The following is a 17,496-nucleotide window of genomic DNA, read 5'->3' as shown; positions in this document are numbered from 1 at the left end:
TTCTCTACTCTTAACCTGTTCAAACTCTAGTTTGGACTGATTAATAACTGCTTTACAATTGTTGCGAGCTTTGGTGTAGGCAGAAAATGAAACTGAAGAATTAGAAACAAGCCAATTACGATATGCAACATTCTTCTCTTGAACAGCATTACCACATTTATTGGAAAACCAAGGTTTAGATAAAGGATGAGATTTTAAAGTGGAGTGTGAGATAAAGGATTCCATTCCTGCAAGAATAATTTCACTGACACAATCTGAGCAAACGTTGACATCAGAAGTTTTGAAACAGTAATCCGACCATGGAAAAGAAGAAAAGGAGTCTCGCAGGTCATCCCATTTTGCATTCTTGTAATGCCAAACAACATGAGGTTGGGAATAGCCATGAGATAAAGGTTCCATTGGAGAAGAGACAATCACCAAGTTGTGATCTGAAGTGCCTAAAGGACCTCTCACTTCGACCATGTACTTAGAAGGGTTGTTTGTGAGAAAAGATCAATGGAAGAGATAGGGAAGGGTTGACTGGAACTTAGCTCTGAAGACTAAACATGGGTTCCACCACTTCAAGCCTCCAATAAGCAAAGTGGTGGCATTGCACTGGTTGATGAGAGTCATCTACCACCTAGTATTGCCTGGTAACACAGAGGGGCGGCATTCCTCCATGTGGTGTGGGCGCCACACCTTGACCCCTGCTTACGTTGGTTCACACCTGGGTGGTCACCCACCATGTACTTGTGCATGGAGGTTATACCCAGGATTACTAACAGTCCCACCATTGTGAAGGTGCAAGCAGAGGATTTGGCTGTCACACACCGTCCGGACTTCGCCGAAATTGGGTCCACTTGACTTGAGTGTCACCCGAATATCAGTTCCATCAGCGTTTTAGATTCCCAGGTAGCAAGTACAGCTTGTCTGGCATATCTAAGAGAATGTCTGTGACAACCTCAAGGACCAGGTTGTTGAGCAGGTAAGACTCCAAGCAGATGAGGATAATGCCAACATTATCATAGTCCTAGAACCGTATACCAATCAGAAACAAGTAAGGTGATACCCGCTCAATTATAAAATTGTTCAAAGCAACAAAGACACCCCCTGGGCAGCAGTACTAATAAGAAATCCAGAGATAATGGTTACAAAGATACCACAACTTTGCATGCCCTGAGCAGCCTGTGCCCATATAATATGCTCCAAAGGCAGCTACTGTATAATAGCCCTCTACTGTAGGCCTGGAGTAGAAATAGACTTTACCACAACATATCTGTAATCAGTACAGACAACCCTCGGAGGGCATAAAATCTTGATTGGAGCGGTTAACTGCCTATCACCTGTCTGGCACAGTGCCACACCGGACCGCAGGGGAACCTCAAATGGATGGAAACTAGAAGACTTCCTAGCAATTTCAATATTTACAGTCATAAACCAGCCGTTCTGCCTCCCAACGTACTGTTGGGAGGCAAAACGGCTGGTTTATGAAGAAACGATCGACTGGGAAGAATGAGCGACATAACTTGAACGTCCAGAAATATAGATACAAACGTAACCCACTGGACTGTACAAAACGCATGGACTACGTCTGACCACCGAACCATCACTTACAGCATACAAAGGAATCAGGCTAGAACAGTCACCACAAAATCCCTGTCAAACATATTTGCAATTGGGAAAGCAAATTGGGACACCTACTGCAATTTCTTATCCACCCAAGGGAGACAGTATGTGGAGGACTTGGACAGACGGGAGACCGAAGGCGAAAGGATAGACCCCAGCCAGTTCGCACAAGATATAACCTGCATAATCACCAATGCAGCGGAAGTGTCCATGAAAAGGAAATCTCCGATGACGGGAGCCATGCCATGGTGCTGGAGCTGCAAAGAATGAGAAGACAAATACAGGACAAAAGAAAGCAGTATCAAAGGGCACGAAGAACATGGCCCCAGGCAGAAGTCGCGGAACTGAGACAACAATATAGACAGATCCGAAACTTTTATATACAGAAACTATTAAGAAAAACAAGAAAACATCCTGGGAACGACTTGTCCAAGTAACGGAAATACTGAACCCTGGGGAGTGGTGTATAAAATCACCACAAACAAACTCCCCAGAGGCGAAGTGATGACTGCAACAAAGACTGCACAAGGAACACTCACTGCAACATGGCAGGACTCAATAAAGAACATACTCAGCAATCTAATCCAAAACCCACCAGGCATACTAACAGAGGACCAGAAAGCCATCTGCCAAGCAAACGAAGAATATGAGACCCAACAACTAGAGCCCCCCTTTCACAGCCAATGAACTACAAGAAGCGGTATCACAAACCAGGAACAAAAAGTGCCCTGGCCCCAATCTCATCGAGCCGGAAATGGTCAAGAAAGCAGTGGAGGTTATGCCGGACCTCCTGCTCCGACTGCACAACACCTGTATCAAAGAGGGCAAGTTCCCCACCAGCTGGAGGACAGCCAATCTAAAACTGATCCTCAAAAATTGAAACAGACACCAGGAAAATCCCAATTCATATACCCATAGCCTTATTGTCGACACTCAGCAAGCTTTACGAAAGATTATTACATAAAAGGATCCACAACCACTATAATGAGGCAAACCTGAATTCACCCAAGCAATATGGCTTCAAATCGGGATCTTCAACCATAGATGCCATCCAAGACCTAATCACCAAAGCGATGCAGTGTACCAAGAAATATTTCCTGGTCATAGCCGTCGACTTTGCCGGGGCGTTCGACACCCTCTGGTGGCCGAGTATCCTTTGCAGGCTCAGGGCAGTGAGAACACCAAGCAATTTGTACAAGAGCATCAAAACTTATCTCTCAGACAGAAACGTCCAAGTAATAACGCCCTACAAGAAGTTTACCTGGCCGGTCCGCAGGGGCTGCCTTCATGGATCTGACCTGGGGCCGCTCCTGTGGAACATAGTGTTTGACGAGTTCCTCACCATGGACCTGGGGGAGATGGAGGCCCAGGCCTTCACAGACGACCTCGTCCTGACAGTTGTGGCGGATTCCAGACAGAACCTTGAAACACTTGCAAACCTTGTAGGACTGGGCCTTGAAACCTTGTAGGACTGGGCAAAACTACACACCTTAACAATCTCGCCAACGAAGACGGACTCAGTACTACTGAGAGGGAGGTTAAACCTTAGAAGACCACAACAGATCAAGCTGGCAGGACAAACAATCAAATTGTCAACGCAAATTAAACATCTGGGACTGATCATCGATCAGAACTTATCATTTAAACCACACCTAATCTATCTAAAAGAGAAACTGCAGAAATACAAAGCGCTCGTTGCCAGAGTTACACGCAGGGACTGGGGGCTAAACAGGAGAACCCTGTCCCTGTATTATAAAGCCATCTTCATCCCGATAATAACATATGGATCTCCCATATGGTACAAGAAAGCAGGAACAGCAGTGAATAAAAGGATATTGGACACGATCCAATGCAACATATTATTAACAATAACAAGAGCATGTAACACAGTTAGTACGAGTGTCCTACAGGTACTTGCGGGGACCCTACCCTTGGATTTAGAGGTAACCTGCTGCAGACTTATGTATCTACTAGCCAAAGGAACCCAAACCACCTACAACGGTCTTACCATTGACATCACCAATAACAGAAAAAACGAGAAACAAACAATAGTGGACCACCTCGTACAAATTTGGCAGAGAAGATGGACAAACGTGGAAAAAGGAGCAATAACAAAAAAATTTATTCCCCACGTAACCAAGCTGTATCCCAAGGCTCCACATGGCTGTACCCCAAGGCTCCACATGGCTGTACCCAGACCTAAACACTACTTTTCTACTCACTGGCCACGGGCCTTTCAAGGCCAAATTAAATTCCTTGGGCATAATCGAAGAATCACACTGTCTCTGCGGCGAACTAGAAACATGGCATCACGTTATGCATCAGTGTGAAATATACGAAGACATCAGATGTCAAATGATCACGAGAATTAAATACATCCCTAACACCCAGGAACACCATCTCCTGGATACAGTAGAAGAATTTGCGGCCTTTAGTCACTTTGCCCAAGACGTTTTCTCCAGAAAAAAACTACAAATAGCCATCCACCAAGGCCAACAGGAGTAATGAAACCAAATATGGACACCAAGGAATACGAGAAACTAAGGACGGGGATATCAACCAATGATTGATGACCATTGGAATATGCCACCCAAGGTTCAGAACAGAACGCCACCCGTTTAAGATAACAGAACCCACCTGATAGGGAAGTAATAAAAAAAAAAAAAAGCTATCACATAATCAAAGAAGGATGCTGAACCAAAGAAAGAGGAACACAAGGATGGGGCTTGCCCCATGTGTGACAATGAAGAGAAACAAACGTGAAACAAAGGCCATATTGGAGACCTGAAGAGGGCACTCTAGCCCCCTTCACCTATAATTCCTAATCCCTAGGAGGAGGGGATGGCCACTCGGTCCCCTCCCTTCTCGCCATTCCCTGGTTCCTCTCTGGTGGTGCATGGGCATGCCCCACTGAAACTGGGGTCGCCTTCTCTATTGGCTCCATACTTCTGCCTTTCCCCCCAGTCTTCTGCCTCCCCCCTCTATCTTCACGCTAGTGAAAGTCCCACACATCAAAATTAATACGTCAAAACCGCCATACGCCCAGCATTCGGCCTAAAAAATTAAAGCGATAATACCTCCACGTCAATGCAAATAATAAAATTCACTTTATTTTATTTTCTGATGACCATTGGAATATGCCACCCAAAGTTTTTTTTTTTTTTTTTTTTTTTGGTCCTAGCCGCCGAAATCTCAGGAAACTATGTGGCAGGACCTGCCAGAGTAAACTAAGTCTACTGAGTTCCTGGCCTGCCTCCACGGGGTGTAAGTGGGGCAACGTTGGATCCCAACAGGGGTCCAGTGGCTAAATGGCCAGAAGAACAACGGTACACGAAATTACACGATCCAAGATCCATACACTTTTAAATCTCTGGCATTTACAGTGTACTGTAATACACCACAACATAAACTACGTGGAGATGGGGGGAACCCCTGGTGCCGCTTGACCCTAAAAACACTTACACTTACTTGTACACTATAAATCAGATTTAAAAAGAGAGAGAGAATTTTCAAATGTACTATAATGAATCTAACAACTAGAAACATTGGAATGAACACTGCTAGCCACCACAAAATCAAAAACAAGAGGCACCTATAATCATTTGAAGCAAAGAGAAAGAAAGTGAATCTTGAAGTGCAGAGGAATTTACAGTAAACAAAGTTTTGGTTAATGAATGTGTTCCAAATTAAAACTTTAAGAACTTGAAGTTCATATACATGGGTGATAGTGAAGATCAAGCTATAGCATTTTCAGAGGTGTCAAAAACTTTCACTAAGGTTAAAAGGTACTTATTACATGTTTTCAATGCTGACAAGGAGTTTGTACCGGAAGTGCATATATTCATGTATCAAAATGTTTTGCTATAGCACATTTCTAAGGAAGAGTAAAAGTACTTCAGGACACAAGGCAGCCACAAATCATAACTGGCTTTTTTTTTTTTTTTGTGACAACATTAATGGTAGTTTAAACTGCTCAGAGCACTCTACAAGTATGATAATTTTATTAAAACACAGTGATCTAGAATAAGCCCCACCATTTCATATACATTATTAGCCTAATTTATGTCAAATCTAATCATATGAAATCTTGCAAGAATATAACATCTTGCATAAATTGTGAGTATACAGTCACATTATGTAAACTGATTTTAAGTACATTACTTGCCCTCCACTGGATACAGGAATGACACCCCAGAGGTTAAGATTATCTTCCGTAAGTGTACCAGTCTAGTTAAATAAAAAAAAAAAAAAAAAGAGAGAGAGAGAAAGAGAGAGAGTTAAGAGATTATAACAAAACTTGATGTCATGTATATTCAAATATCTATCTTATGTGATCAAATAATATCAAGAGATTATAAAAAACAAAATTCATGATCACTGTGTAGCATTAATATCAATCCTTCATTACTACTCAGTAGATGAAATTTATATCCTTAACTAACTATTATTCTAATAAGGTATTTACTCATTAAAAAAAAGGAAATAATCTTTTTTCCTTACAGCAGAAAGATCTAAGTATACTTTGAATTCCTTGATGTAAATATCCTAACCATTATATAATGTATCTTTGCTGATCACAAGGTTTCCGAAAGATATTCACAATTAGCAAGCTTAAGAGCCTATCATGCTCTTAAGCAAGCTGATTGTGAACACTGTGAAAAGGAGGATTAGATTCCTCGATTATATGATATATTTTTAAATATTTTAACATCAACACACTTTACTCAATGTGCTCAATCAAAGTAATTGACCAAATGAGAGAAGATGGAAGGAAAAGAGGAGAAGAAACACCAGAGCAATGACCACAATGATCTGCTCAAGAAGTGAGTATTATCGGGAAGAAATTGGCTTTAGTGCCATATAAACAAGCAAGAGATTATTATTATTATTATTATTAATCATATGATGCAAGGAAGCCCGAGGCTTATGCTGCACCAGCCAAAAGAAATTCCCCAGTTACCTTGAGAGAGAGAGAGAGAGAGAGAATCACCAAGAATGATATCCAGCTCAGGACCCTGGGTTTGCCAAGCCCATAGTCACCAGATGTGAGCCCCTGGGGTGAAGATGCAGCAGTAACAGTCAGCAGCAATTATAAAAATATACAATATTAGATTCATCACTGCAAAACTACTGCCAATACCAGCAGACACACAATCATAATTAAAATTTACATGCAGAGAACCTACAGCCTCTTAAAAGTTGTGTTTAATATCAGTAGTCTGATATTAAGTATGCAAGAAAACAAGCTTATAACAGTATCAGCCATTAAAAGAAAAGAAAAAAAAAACACCCACTTCATTTTCCTATCCCTTCTAAAAAACTAATCTGTCTGATCCTTTAAATTTATTTACATTTACTACTGATTCCACACAATACCAGGAGGAAGTTTATTCCATTAATCAATACTCTTTAGCTCAAAGAAATGTTGACACACCAAACTGCTTTGAGCTAAAGCACTATCCTGCAACCATCATTTTTCAATTTCTCAATTCATATTCTCTTGTGCATATCATTCATAAAAGAGTAAGGACTGTATTGGGCATGAACCTCTATTTCTGAGGCCTTCTAGTAGGGAACACCAATATCAAAGGTTATTTTCAATATAACCATTTCCTTGAGATATACAAATTTTTGCCATTTCCCAGATGGCAATTTTGATGCTAATCAACGAGAAGACATGAATTTGAAAAAATTGAACCTTCATAACATCCAACTTAAAATTCCTATTTATATTTGTTAGAAAAGCCATTATAAATGTAAAAATGATCTGTAAAATTTCAATGACTGAGATATGGAGGGAACAAAAACTAAAATCTACAACAGCAGACAAAAAGAAAGAACAGGGGAAAAACAAATGTTCCAACTTAACTGCACCTAAACAAAATTATAAAAGCAAATATGGACAAAAAAAAAAGTATAAAAGTGTACGTGTATTACTCTATATTCATAATTTTACCATGTCACTACTAATGAGAGGAATCTTGGCAGTGCTGACACTATCATATCGCTAGGCCAGCCAATAGGGTGGAAGGAGGGGCAGAGCTGTTTGAAATGGTTGTTAAAGAATACTTGGGGGATTCAGAATTTGCAGTTTCACTACTAGATCTTGGAAATTTAGGCAATTGCCTAAGTGGCAATTTTGACATTAGAATACATCCACAAATCAAAATTAACACAACTACTATAAAAATGATAACAGAATTAAAATATCTTCGATTCAAATTTAACTTTTCACCCCTATTTGACCTACTTGTCAAAAAAAGTGAGAAATTATGCAGGTATGATTGCCAGGATCAGTCGAGCAGACCAGGGGCTCAAAAGAAAGACCACGGCAATCATATACCGCACAATGTTCCTACCTGTCATCACCTATGGACCCGGTGTGTGGTTCACCCGTTCGGCCATAGTAAGAAATAGGAATAAACTAGAATCGATACAAAGGACGATACTTCTCACTATTACCAGAGCATGTTGCACAGTAAGCACACCTGCGCTACAGTTGCCGGCTGGAGCTCTCCCACTTTACCTGGAGGTAGCCAAAAGAGACTTGTATTATAGACTTAAAAAGGGCATACCCACAGAATTTCTGGGAATAGCCCTTGATACAGCCAACACCTTCAATGCAGAAAAAAAACAAGAATAGCCACAAAACTCCATGAGCTATGGAAAACAAAGTGGGAGCAGGAAACCAGAGGTCTGGTTACCAAAATGTTTCTGCCATGGGTGGCAATGGTTAGTTCAAAGCCACCTAAGTGATACGTCCCTAGACTTTTTGCAACATTTATACTAACAGGTCAAGGTTCCCTAAAAGCGAAACTAACCTCCTTTGGGCTGACTGTTGACCCAAACTGCACCTGTGGCAAGAATGAAGATTAGGCACACATTCTATATGAATGTATAATTTATGACGTCCCCAGAACACAGCTAATAGCACAGATTGGCCCTCTTCCCAGGGGAGAAGAACACCTGTTTATCACAGAAGAGGAAAACTATAAAGCCTTTACATCCTTCACACAGAAAGTATTCAAAATGTGCAGAACTATCCCAAGAATGGCAATTCAGCCCCCCAGCAATTAACCAATAAACAACAGTTAAAATTCCCCACGTCTCCCATCACGCCCAGACGATGACTTAAAAACTGTCGGGATAGCAGAATTCTATGCCCTGATATGACAAAACTGGATTGACCTGGGTACCCCCAGAACTACCCTGCCATGTGTAGGAACTTGGGGCCCACACCAAATAATTACTTATTTAGGGGAGGGAGTGTACAGGCAGCCAGGGAAGCAGATTAGCTGAAAATTATCAGTAAGCTAGTAGCAAGGGGATGCAATGTAGAATGAATGAGAATGAAAGACAGAATGAACAGGCTGGGCAATGAGTGAAAGAGTGAATTAGGAATTATGGAAAAGGGAATAAATGTCAGTTTTGGTGAAAGAAAGAGTGACCCAGCACGAGGGAAAGAGAGAGTGAACGAGTGTCATGGTGAACGGGAATGAGCAAATGTAATTAGCCGAAGGAATACAAAGTTAATAATAACTTACACTACTTTATATATTCTAACAAACATTTACTAACAACACAAACACTATCACTGCATTCTCCCCTGGCCTGCAAAAAACTTGCAGCTTGGCCTGCATCAAAACTGAAGAATAACAGTACGTTGAGGTGGCCAGAAAGTGCAGTGCAGTGCAGAGAGCAAGAGTCGAACAAATGAAATGAATGCCAGAAGGATGAATGAGTGTAACTGTGTGAGAAAAAGAACACAAACCATAAATTTTACAGTTACGTTTCAGCCCTAGTTTCAATCATTTATATTCTTACTTATTTAAGTAAGAATATAATAGACTATTATGCATTAGTATTAAATTTACATTACACACCATTGCATCTCCCCACCTGGTGTGTGAGAAAAAAGATGGATTAGTGAGTGAAAAAAAAAAAAAAAAAAAAAAAAAAGAAAAAAATATATATAGTCTAACAGAGAAAACAATATATATAAAATATAAGAAAAAAGTATAAAAATAGAATGCAAGTAGAGTGAGAATGCAGATTATGAATGAAGTAAATGTCTGTCCCTCCCACTCCCCACTGTCAGCGAACATATCCTACCCCCCGGGACCAGGATGGACAGTTTGACCACCCTACTGTACTCGACACAACACACCATTTGGATCTGAACTGGGTACTCAAACCCAGTTCCTGTTAAAACCCCATTCCCAGGCAGGCAGGGAGGAAGACGGGTCTCTATCTCCTCCCCTCCCCTCCCTGTCCCCCCATACTTTGCCTGGTGGGGCTCATTCACACTGACCTCTTTGGAGATGTCTACTCTATTGTCCTGGTCCTTCTACCTGTTTCCCACCCAATCTTCAGTCTCCCCCACTCTAACTAAACGGAACGAGTACACCCCATTAACAATGCTGCCAAATTCTAATCAACGTTTAAATTCAACTGCTGTCTCGAAAATCTCTTTTGGACTTTCCAAATTCTAGTGGAGCAATCAGGAAAGGGATATGATATTGTCTTTGTGTGTGCACAATGTAAGGAAATCAGGTGCCAACTCAGCATTGTTATGAGCTTATATGAGAGCTTGAAGGACAGGGTGGATGTCCTCAAAGGATTTAAATTGAGGGCCCATCATGCTCTGAGCTGCCCACATCAATGCCAGAGCTTGCACTCAAACATCATGCAACACAGCAGCAACCCCCAAAGCAGAATGCGCTGGTCCAAAAGGAATTAGTTGTTATTGGTGACTCTATTGTCGTGGAAATGGGTGAACATAATGTACAAAAAGGATTAGGGGAACAGGACCAAGGTATGTCTGCCAGTGGCAAAGGTTGATGACATTGTAGAGCAGATATCATCTTCGAAAGGCACAAAAGGTGATATTGTTGTACATGTTGGCACTAATGATATTAAGAGTAGGAGACCGGCAGAATTACTTAAACAAGTACAGGTCAATATTGAAAAAAAGCTGTGAATTAGGGTTGAATTTGAAAGTGTCTGCAGTTGTGGTCAAACACGATAGGAGGAAGTATAAGATGAGAGCCTTGCCGATCAAATCGGCCCTGGAGAGAGAGAGATTGTGCAAGGCTCAAGGGGTAGAATTTTTCTCAGCCTGGTCTGTGCTTGTTAACAGGAGAAACTGCTTCTACTGTGATGGGTTACACTTAAATAGAAAGGATTCAAGAATGTTTGCTCATGCTATTGAGGCAGAGTTAAGTGGGCCGGAAAACTGCTAGAATCGGGAGATACACAGACTAATAGAGTAACAGTAGCCGCTGGCAGAGATGAAAGTGATTCTTGCACTGCTTCTATTCAAATGAGCAGGGGCCTGGAAAACAACGTGTAGGGGATTCCAGAGACTGCTGGGAGTCATTGCAAAACAAATAAATACATGGGCTGTGTTAGGGTAGCTAAAAATAGGAACAGGTGCATATACACCAATGCTAGGAGTTTGATAAATAAATAAGATGAATTTTGAGGTGTTGGTCAAAACTTCAAAGGCAGACATTGCTGGGATATCAGAGACGTGGTGTCACACAGATATAAGGAATGCAGAACTGGAATTTGGGGAATACAATGTGTACAGGAAGGATCGGAAGGGAGGGGGCGTTATGCTATTAGTTAAGAAATGCATAAAATCCAAGGAAGTACAGCCAGTCGACATGGCTGCAGTGTCGAGTCAGTTTGGTGTGACATAAGCACTGGGAAAGCAAAATTGAGAGTACGAGTGTGTTATAGGCCTAATGACTCCGATGACTATAATAAACAACTGTACAGAGAAATAGTGTGGGCCAGTATATCACAGTCTTATAATGAGGAATATTAATTTCCCAGATGTTGACTGGAATTTGTGGGTTGGTCACTCGCACAATAGCAAGCCTTTTGTGGATTTCTTAGATGATTGTTTTCTACAGCAACATGTTCAAGAAGCAACTAGAGGGAGTAATACTCTTGATCTGATTATCAGTAGTGATTCTTCATGCATTAAGAATCTGCAGATAAAAGAAGCACCAGGTGGCAGTGATCACAGTGTGCTAAAGTGGGATTTACTCAAAGAGGTAACTAGAATCAGGGGTAAAGGGAAGGGATTTTGCTTTCATAAAGGTGACTACAGTGGTCTGAGACAGTATTTAAATTCTATACAGTGGGACCAACTGATGATGTTACCTTTTCATACCAACTAAGAAATATTGTTCAAGATTTAGGCCTAAATGGATGTCAGATGAACTAATTAGACATGTGGCAGAGAAGAAAAATGCATGGGATACATATAAAATAACAGGTGACACGGAAGTCTATAATAGATATAAGCTGGTCTGTAACCAAGTCACAAAGGAGGTTAGGCAGGCAAAGGCAGATTATGAGGAATCTTTGGCAAAGGATGCAAAGAAAAACAGCAAAGAGTTCTTTATTTATGTAAACTCTAGAAGGAAGGGGATGAATCAGACTGGTCCACTGGATATTGATGGTTCAACTGTTGATAATACTGCTCAGGTAGTTAACAAACTAAATGAATATTTTGCATCTACATTCACACATGAGGAGTTATTCAGGGAGGGGAATGCCAGAGGTGAATTAAACTCTGGCAGTGAGCTAGATGATTTTGTAATAACTGAGAAGAAAGTGGAGGAGAAATTGTTGAAGATAAACATAAAAAAGGCACCTGGGGTGGATGGGATCTATCCAGTGATATTAAAGGAGGCAGCAAAGGAAGTAAGTAAACCCTTAGCCATAATTATGAGAGATTCCTTGGACTCAAGGGAGGTACCCATGCACTGGAGATGTGCAAATGTGATCCCAATCCACAAAGGAGGATCAAAGAGCAACACAGGTAATTACAGATCTGTTAGTTTAACTTCTGCTCCAGGGAAATTAATGGAGGCACTGGTTAAAGAAGCATTGCAGGATCATCTGGACAAGACTTTAGTTATAGCTCGGACACAGCATTGGTTTGTTAAGGGAAATCTTGTCTGACCAATTTGATTGGATACTACGATGTGGTCACAAAGGAACTGGATGCAAAGAATAATGTTGATATTTTTGGATCTTAGAAAGGCTTTTGATACCGTTGCACATGGAAGACTGCTGCACAAATTGGAGCAGTACAGCATTGGAGGCAAATTGCTGCTATGGATAAAGGGATGGTTGAGTGGAAGAAGACAGACAGTGGTAATCAATGGATACTGCTCTTCGTGGACTAATGTTATTAGTGGAGTCCCCCAGAATTCAGTGTTGGGTCCATCGTTGTTTTCTGTATTTATTAATGATATTGATGTTGGTATATCAGGCTTAATGTCCAAGTGTGTGTGCAGACGATACAAAGTTTGGTAGGATTGCTAATGACACTAATGACAGTACACTGCTGCAACAGGATCTAGAAAATTTAGCAGATGGGCTGAGTGGTGACAACTGAAGTTTAACATTGACAAATGTAAAGTACTGCATATGGGAAGCAGTATCCCTAGAGTAACGTATCAACTGTGTGGTACTACGCTGGCAGTGGTAGAGAGTGAAAAGGACCTGGGGGTAATTGTGTAGGCAGATATGAAGTTTGATGAGCAGTGCAGACGGTTGAATTCATACAAGCTACACACACATTATTCCTCAATTTGAATATATGCCAAAATATTCATTCCATCAGTAAAGTTGGCTCAATCCATTCAAAGTCTTAAAATCGACAATCAGATCAGATCACAGCATGTGTGCCTAGTCTCCAGATGCTACAATTTACAGAATGGAAGCCTTTCTTGGTAATACCTCTCTTTCATTCCCCTAACCAATCTTGTTGCCCTTATCTACATCTGTAACAGCAAACTTACATCCTTCCAAAAATGAGGGTTCCAGACCAGTATGCAGTTACTCAAGGTATGGCCTGACAATTGCCTTATACAATCGGATAATAACATACTTATCCATGCAAGCAAAATTCCTGTATATCATTGACAAGACCCTATGACCTCCTCTGACAACTTGTCTGCACTGCTCAGAAAACTTTACATCTCACTACACAATTACCCCCAAGTCTTTTTCATTCTCCACTACCCTGAGTGTAGTATCACACAGTTGGTACATTTCTATGGGGTTACTGCTACCCATATGCAGTACTTTGCATTTGTTAAACTTCAATTGCCATTTATCAGCCCATCTGGTCAATTTTTTTAGATCCTGCAGCATACCTTCATTACTGTCGTTAACCACCCTGCCAACCTTTGTATCATCTGCAAACTGAGACATTAAGCCGGATTTACCTTCATTATTACCATTAATAAATACAGAAAACAACAATGGTGCAGCAAAGAAAATCTACCCTGTGGAAATCTACTAATAACATTAGTCCCTGAAGAGCAGTGTCAACTGATAACCACTCTGTCTTCTACCACTCAACCATGCCTTTATCCATAACAGTGGGGCCTCAGTAGCCAGGTGGGAAGGAGCAGCAGTGTGTAGCACACGCTTCTTGATTAAACCGGGGTTCGAGCCCGTCACCACCAAATACGGAGGATGCGGAAAGGTCGGAATGACCACCGCATAACCCAGAGCAATATGGCCTTAGTTGCTAATGCTCCTTAAAAAAAAAAAACCCAAACCCAAACCCATAACAGTAACTTCCCTTTAATGCCACAATGGTTCTTGAGGCTGTTACAGACATTCTCTCAGGTATGTCAAACTGGGTGAGCTTGCTACCTGGGAGATTAAACGCTGATGGAACTGATTTCCAGGGAACCCTCAGTCAAGTGGATCTAATTTTGGCAAAGTAAGCTTTGCGTGTGATAGCTAAATCGTCTGCTTGCACCTTCAAGATGTTGTGACTGGTAGTAAACCTAGATATAACCCCCATGTGAAAGTTCTGAAACGTGGCACCTAGCACACTGTACATGACCACCCAGGTGCGAACCAATGCAAGCAGGGATGGAGGTGTGGCACCCACAACACACAAAAGAATGCCACCTTTCTGTATTACCAGGCAATACTAGATGCTACATTGACAAGAACATAACTCTATAGGATGCGTCAGGATCAGCTAGTGTATAATCTCACTGCCTCTCTACTCTGCCACATAGTGACTGGAGAGAATTAGAGTATTCTATCATTCTATCTTGGCCTGTTATAATGTACGATCACTCATCGGTGAAGACAGGATATTAGAGCTGGAAAAGGAATTAGAAAATGTGAATTGGAATATCATCAGTTTGGCTGAAACAAGAAGAAGAAATGAATCACTTATAAGTTTATCAAGTGGAAATCTGCTGTACACCAATGGAAACAGTGAAAGGAGTGAAGGTGGAGTTGGGTTTCTGGTCCATAAAGATTTTAAAAACAACATTTTGGAATTCAAAAGTACATCACCAAGGGTGTCAAGACTAATACTCAAGATTTCTAAGAGGTACAAGCTAAAGATTATAATGATTTATGCACCAACATCGAGCCATGATGATGAAGAGGTTGAAGAAATGTACACCGAAATTGAGAGTCTTCTAGATGAGCAGAAAACCCACTACACTATTATTATGGGGGACTTCAATGCTAAGGTTGGAAAGAGACAAAACAGCGCAGAAAGAGGAACTATAGGAAATTTTGGAATTGGTGAAAGAAATAAAAGAGGTGAAAGACTTGTGGAATTTGCAGAATCTCAAGGACTGTCAGTAATGAACACTTTTTTCAAGAAAAGGGTGAACAGAAAGTGGACATGGAAGAGTCCAAATGGATTAACAACTAATGAAATCGACTTCATCCTCACTAACAGAAGATATATTGTGAATGATGTTACCGTCCTGAATAAGGTAAATGTTGGAAGTGATCACAGACTGGTAAGATGTACACTTGATATAGATGTAGGAAAGGAATGGAAAGGAAAAAACTGACTCGAGTAAATAATACAAAGGTCTTTGAGATAACAGAGGAGGAGAAAAAGCAGTATGTACTGGAACTTAAGAACAAGTTTGAGCTTCTGCAGACTGCTCAGGACCAAGATATCGACGAGGAATATTACAACTTTCTGAAAGTGATAAAGCCCAAGAAACCTATAGGGAAAAAGAAATCCAAAGAAGAAAAAATTAGTCAAGAAACACTTGTCATGATGAACCGAAGACGACAAATGAAGAGCAAGAAAAACACTGACAGGGAGAAAATTGAGTATACTGAGTTATGCAAAGCCATTAGAAAGAGACTCAGAGAGGACATAAGAAGATTTAACACAAGAAAAGTAGAAAAAGCATTAAGGGAAAACAAAGGATTTAAATCAGCAGCCATGAGCAGTAATACAGAAAGACAAATGATACTGAAACTGAAGAATAGCAATGGTGTACTTATAAACAGCAGAGAAGGCATAATTCAAATAGCAGAAGATTACTATAGAGAATTATACAAGGAGCGAGGGAATGATACCAGCAGTGGGGAAGATGGATTGCAAAGTAGCAACACATACGACATACCCGATATTCTTCCTGATGAGGTAGAACATGCATTGAAGAAAATGAATAATCGGAAAGAGCCGGGGGAAGATGAAGTTACTGTAGAGTTGTTAAAATTGGGAGGAAGAGACATAACACAAAAACTGGCAAGGCTCTTCACAAAGTGCATTAGAAAAGGTGTGATGCCTAAGCAGTGGAATAATGCAATCATAGTTTTGCTGCATAAGAAAGGAGATAAATCAGAAATTGGAAATTATAGACCAATTAGCTTGTTATCCCACATCTACAAGTTGTTCACAAGGGCCATTACTAACAGATTAGAAAGAATACTTGATGAGAATCAACCGAAAGAGCAAGCTGGCTTTAGGACAGGATTCTCAACTATGGATCACCTTCACGTAATATCACAGCTAATGGAGAAAGCAAATGAATATAAAACACCATTATGCCTGGCATTTGTGGATTATGAAAAGGCATTTGACTCCATACAGCATAAGGCAATGTTTCGGGCACTGGAAAGACAAGGCATAGATACCCCATATATTATGATTTTGAAGAAAATATATGAGAGTGCTACCTCCTTTATTAGACTAGACAAAGACAGTAGCAAATTTAAAATCGAGAAAGGAGTTCGACAAGGAGACAATATCTCCGAAGCTGTTTACTGCTGCCCTTGAGGAAGCTTTCAGAAGATTAGACTGGTCGCAGAAAGGAGTCAATGTGAACGGAGAGTACCTAAACCATTTACGATTTGCAGATGACATTGTGGTCGTAAGCCACAATCCCAAAGAATTAGAGGAAAATCTTAATCAGTTATGCACAGTTAGTAAGGATTTTGGACTAAAGATGAATATGGCTAAAACAAAAGTAATGATGAACAAGTATGCCACGGAAAGGGAAATAATGATTGAAGGAGCAGTAATTGAAAAGGTGGAGTCATATACTTATCTGGGACAAGTTATTAGCTGTAATAATGATAAATGGCTGGAAGTCAAGAGAAGAATAAATTTTGGATGGATAGCATTCAGGAAATATAGTCACATACTGAAGAGCAATATCCCAGTTTGTCTGAAACGTAAAATAATGAATCAATGTATACTCCCCACCATGACTTATGGAAGTGAAACTTGGGCACTCACCAAAAGAATGGAAGAGAAGCTGAGGACTACACAGCAAAGAATGGAATGAATTATATTGGGAATCAGACTGTTAGATAAGAAGAGAAACACATGGATTAGGCAGCAAACTCAAGTAAAGGACATTCTTATCAAAACTAAAGAACTAAAATGGTCTTGGGCAGGACACATAGCTCGAAGACATGATGACAGATGGACTAAGAAAATAACAGAAAGGTACCCAAGAGGAGCTAGAAGAAAACCTGGAAGACAAAGGCGGAGATGGATAGATGAAATTCATGAGTTTTTGGGTAGTAAATGGATGGCCAGTGCTCAAAACAGAAGGAACTGGAAAGTTG

At 40.6% G+C, this 17,496-nt stretch overlaps 1 protein-coding gene across 1 annotated transcript in view; it reads right to left on the bottom strand.

The window, feature by feature from the left end:
* Positions 1 to 17,496, bottom strand: part of LOC150079292 (polyamine-transporting ATPase 13A3-like) — a 559,638-nt gene that overhangs the window by 342,940 nt on the left and 199,202 nt on the right. Inside the window, exon 13 of the mRNA XM_090383023.1 lies at positions 5,771 to 5,832. Within this exon, the coding sequence (XP_090239149.1) occupies positions 5,771 to 5,832 (62 nt within the window). The remainder of the gene's footprint in view (positions 1 to 5,770; positions 5,833 to 17,496) is intronic.

The sequence above is a fragment of the Mastigoproctus giganteus genome, chromosome 10 (genome assembly GCF_048544385.1).
Source record: "Mastigoproctus giganteus isolate SK-2022 chromosome 10, ASM4854438v1, whole genome shotgun sequence".
Taxonomy (NCBI): Eukaryota; Metazoa; Arthropoda; class Arachnida; order Uropygi; family Thelyphonidae; genus Mastigoproctus; species Mastigoproctus giganteus.
The sequence above is the reverse complement of the archived record's forward strand: the minus strand, read 5'-3'. Positions and strand labels throughout refer to the sequence as shown.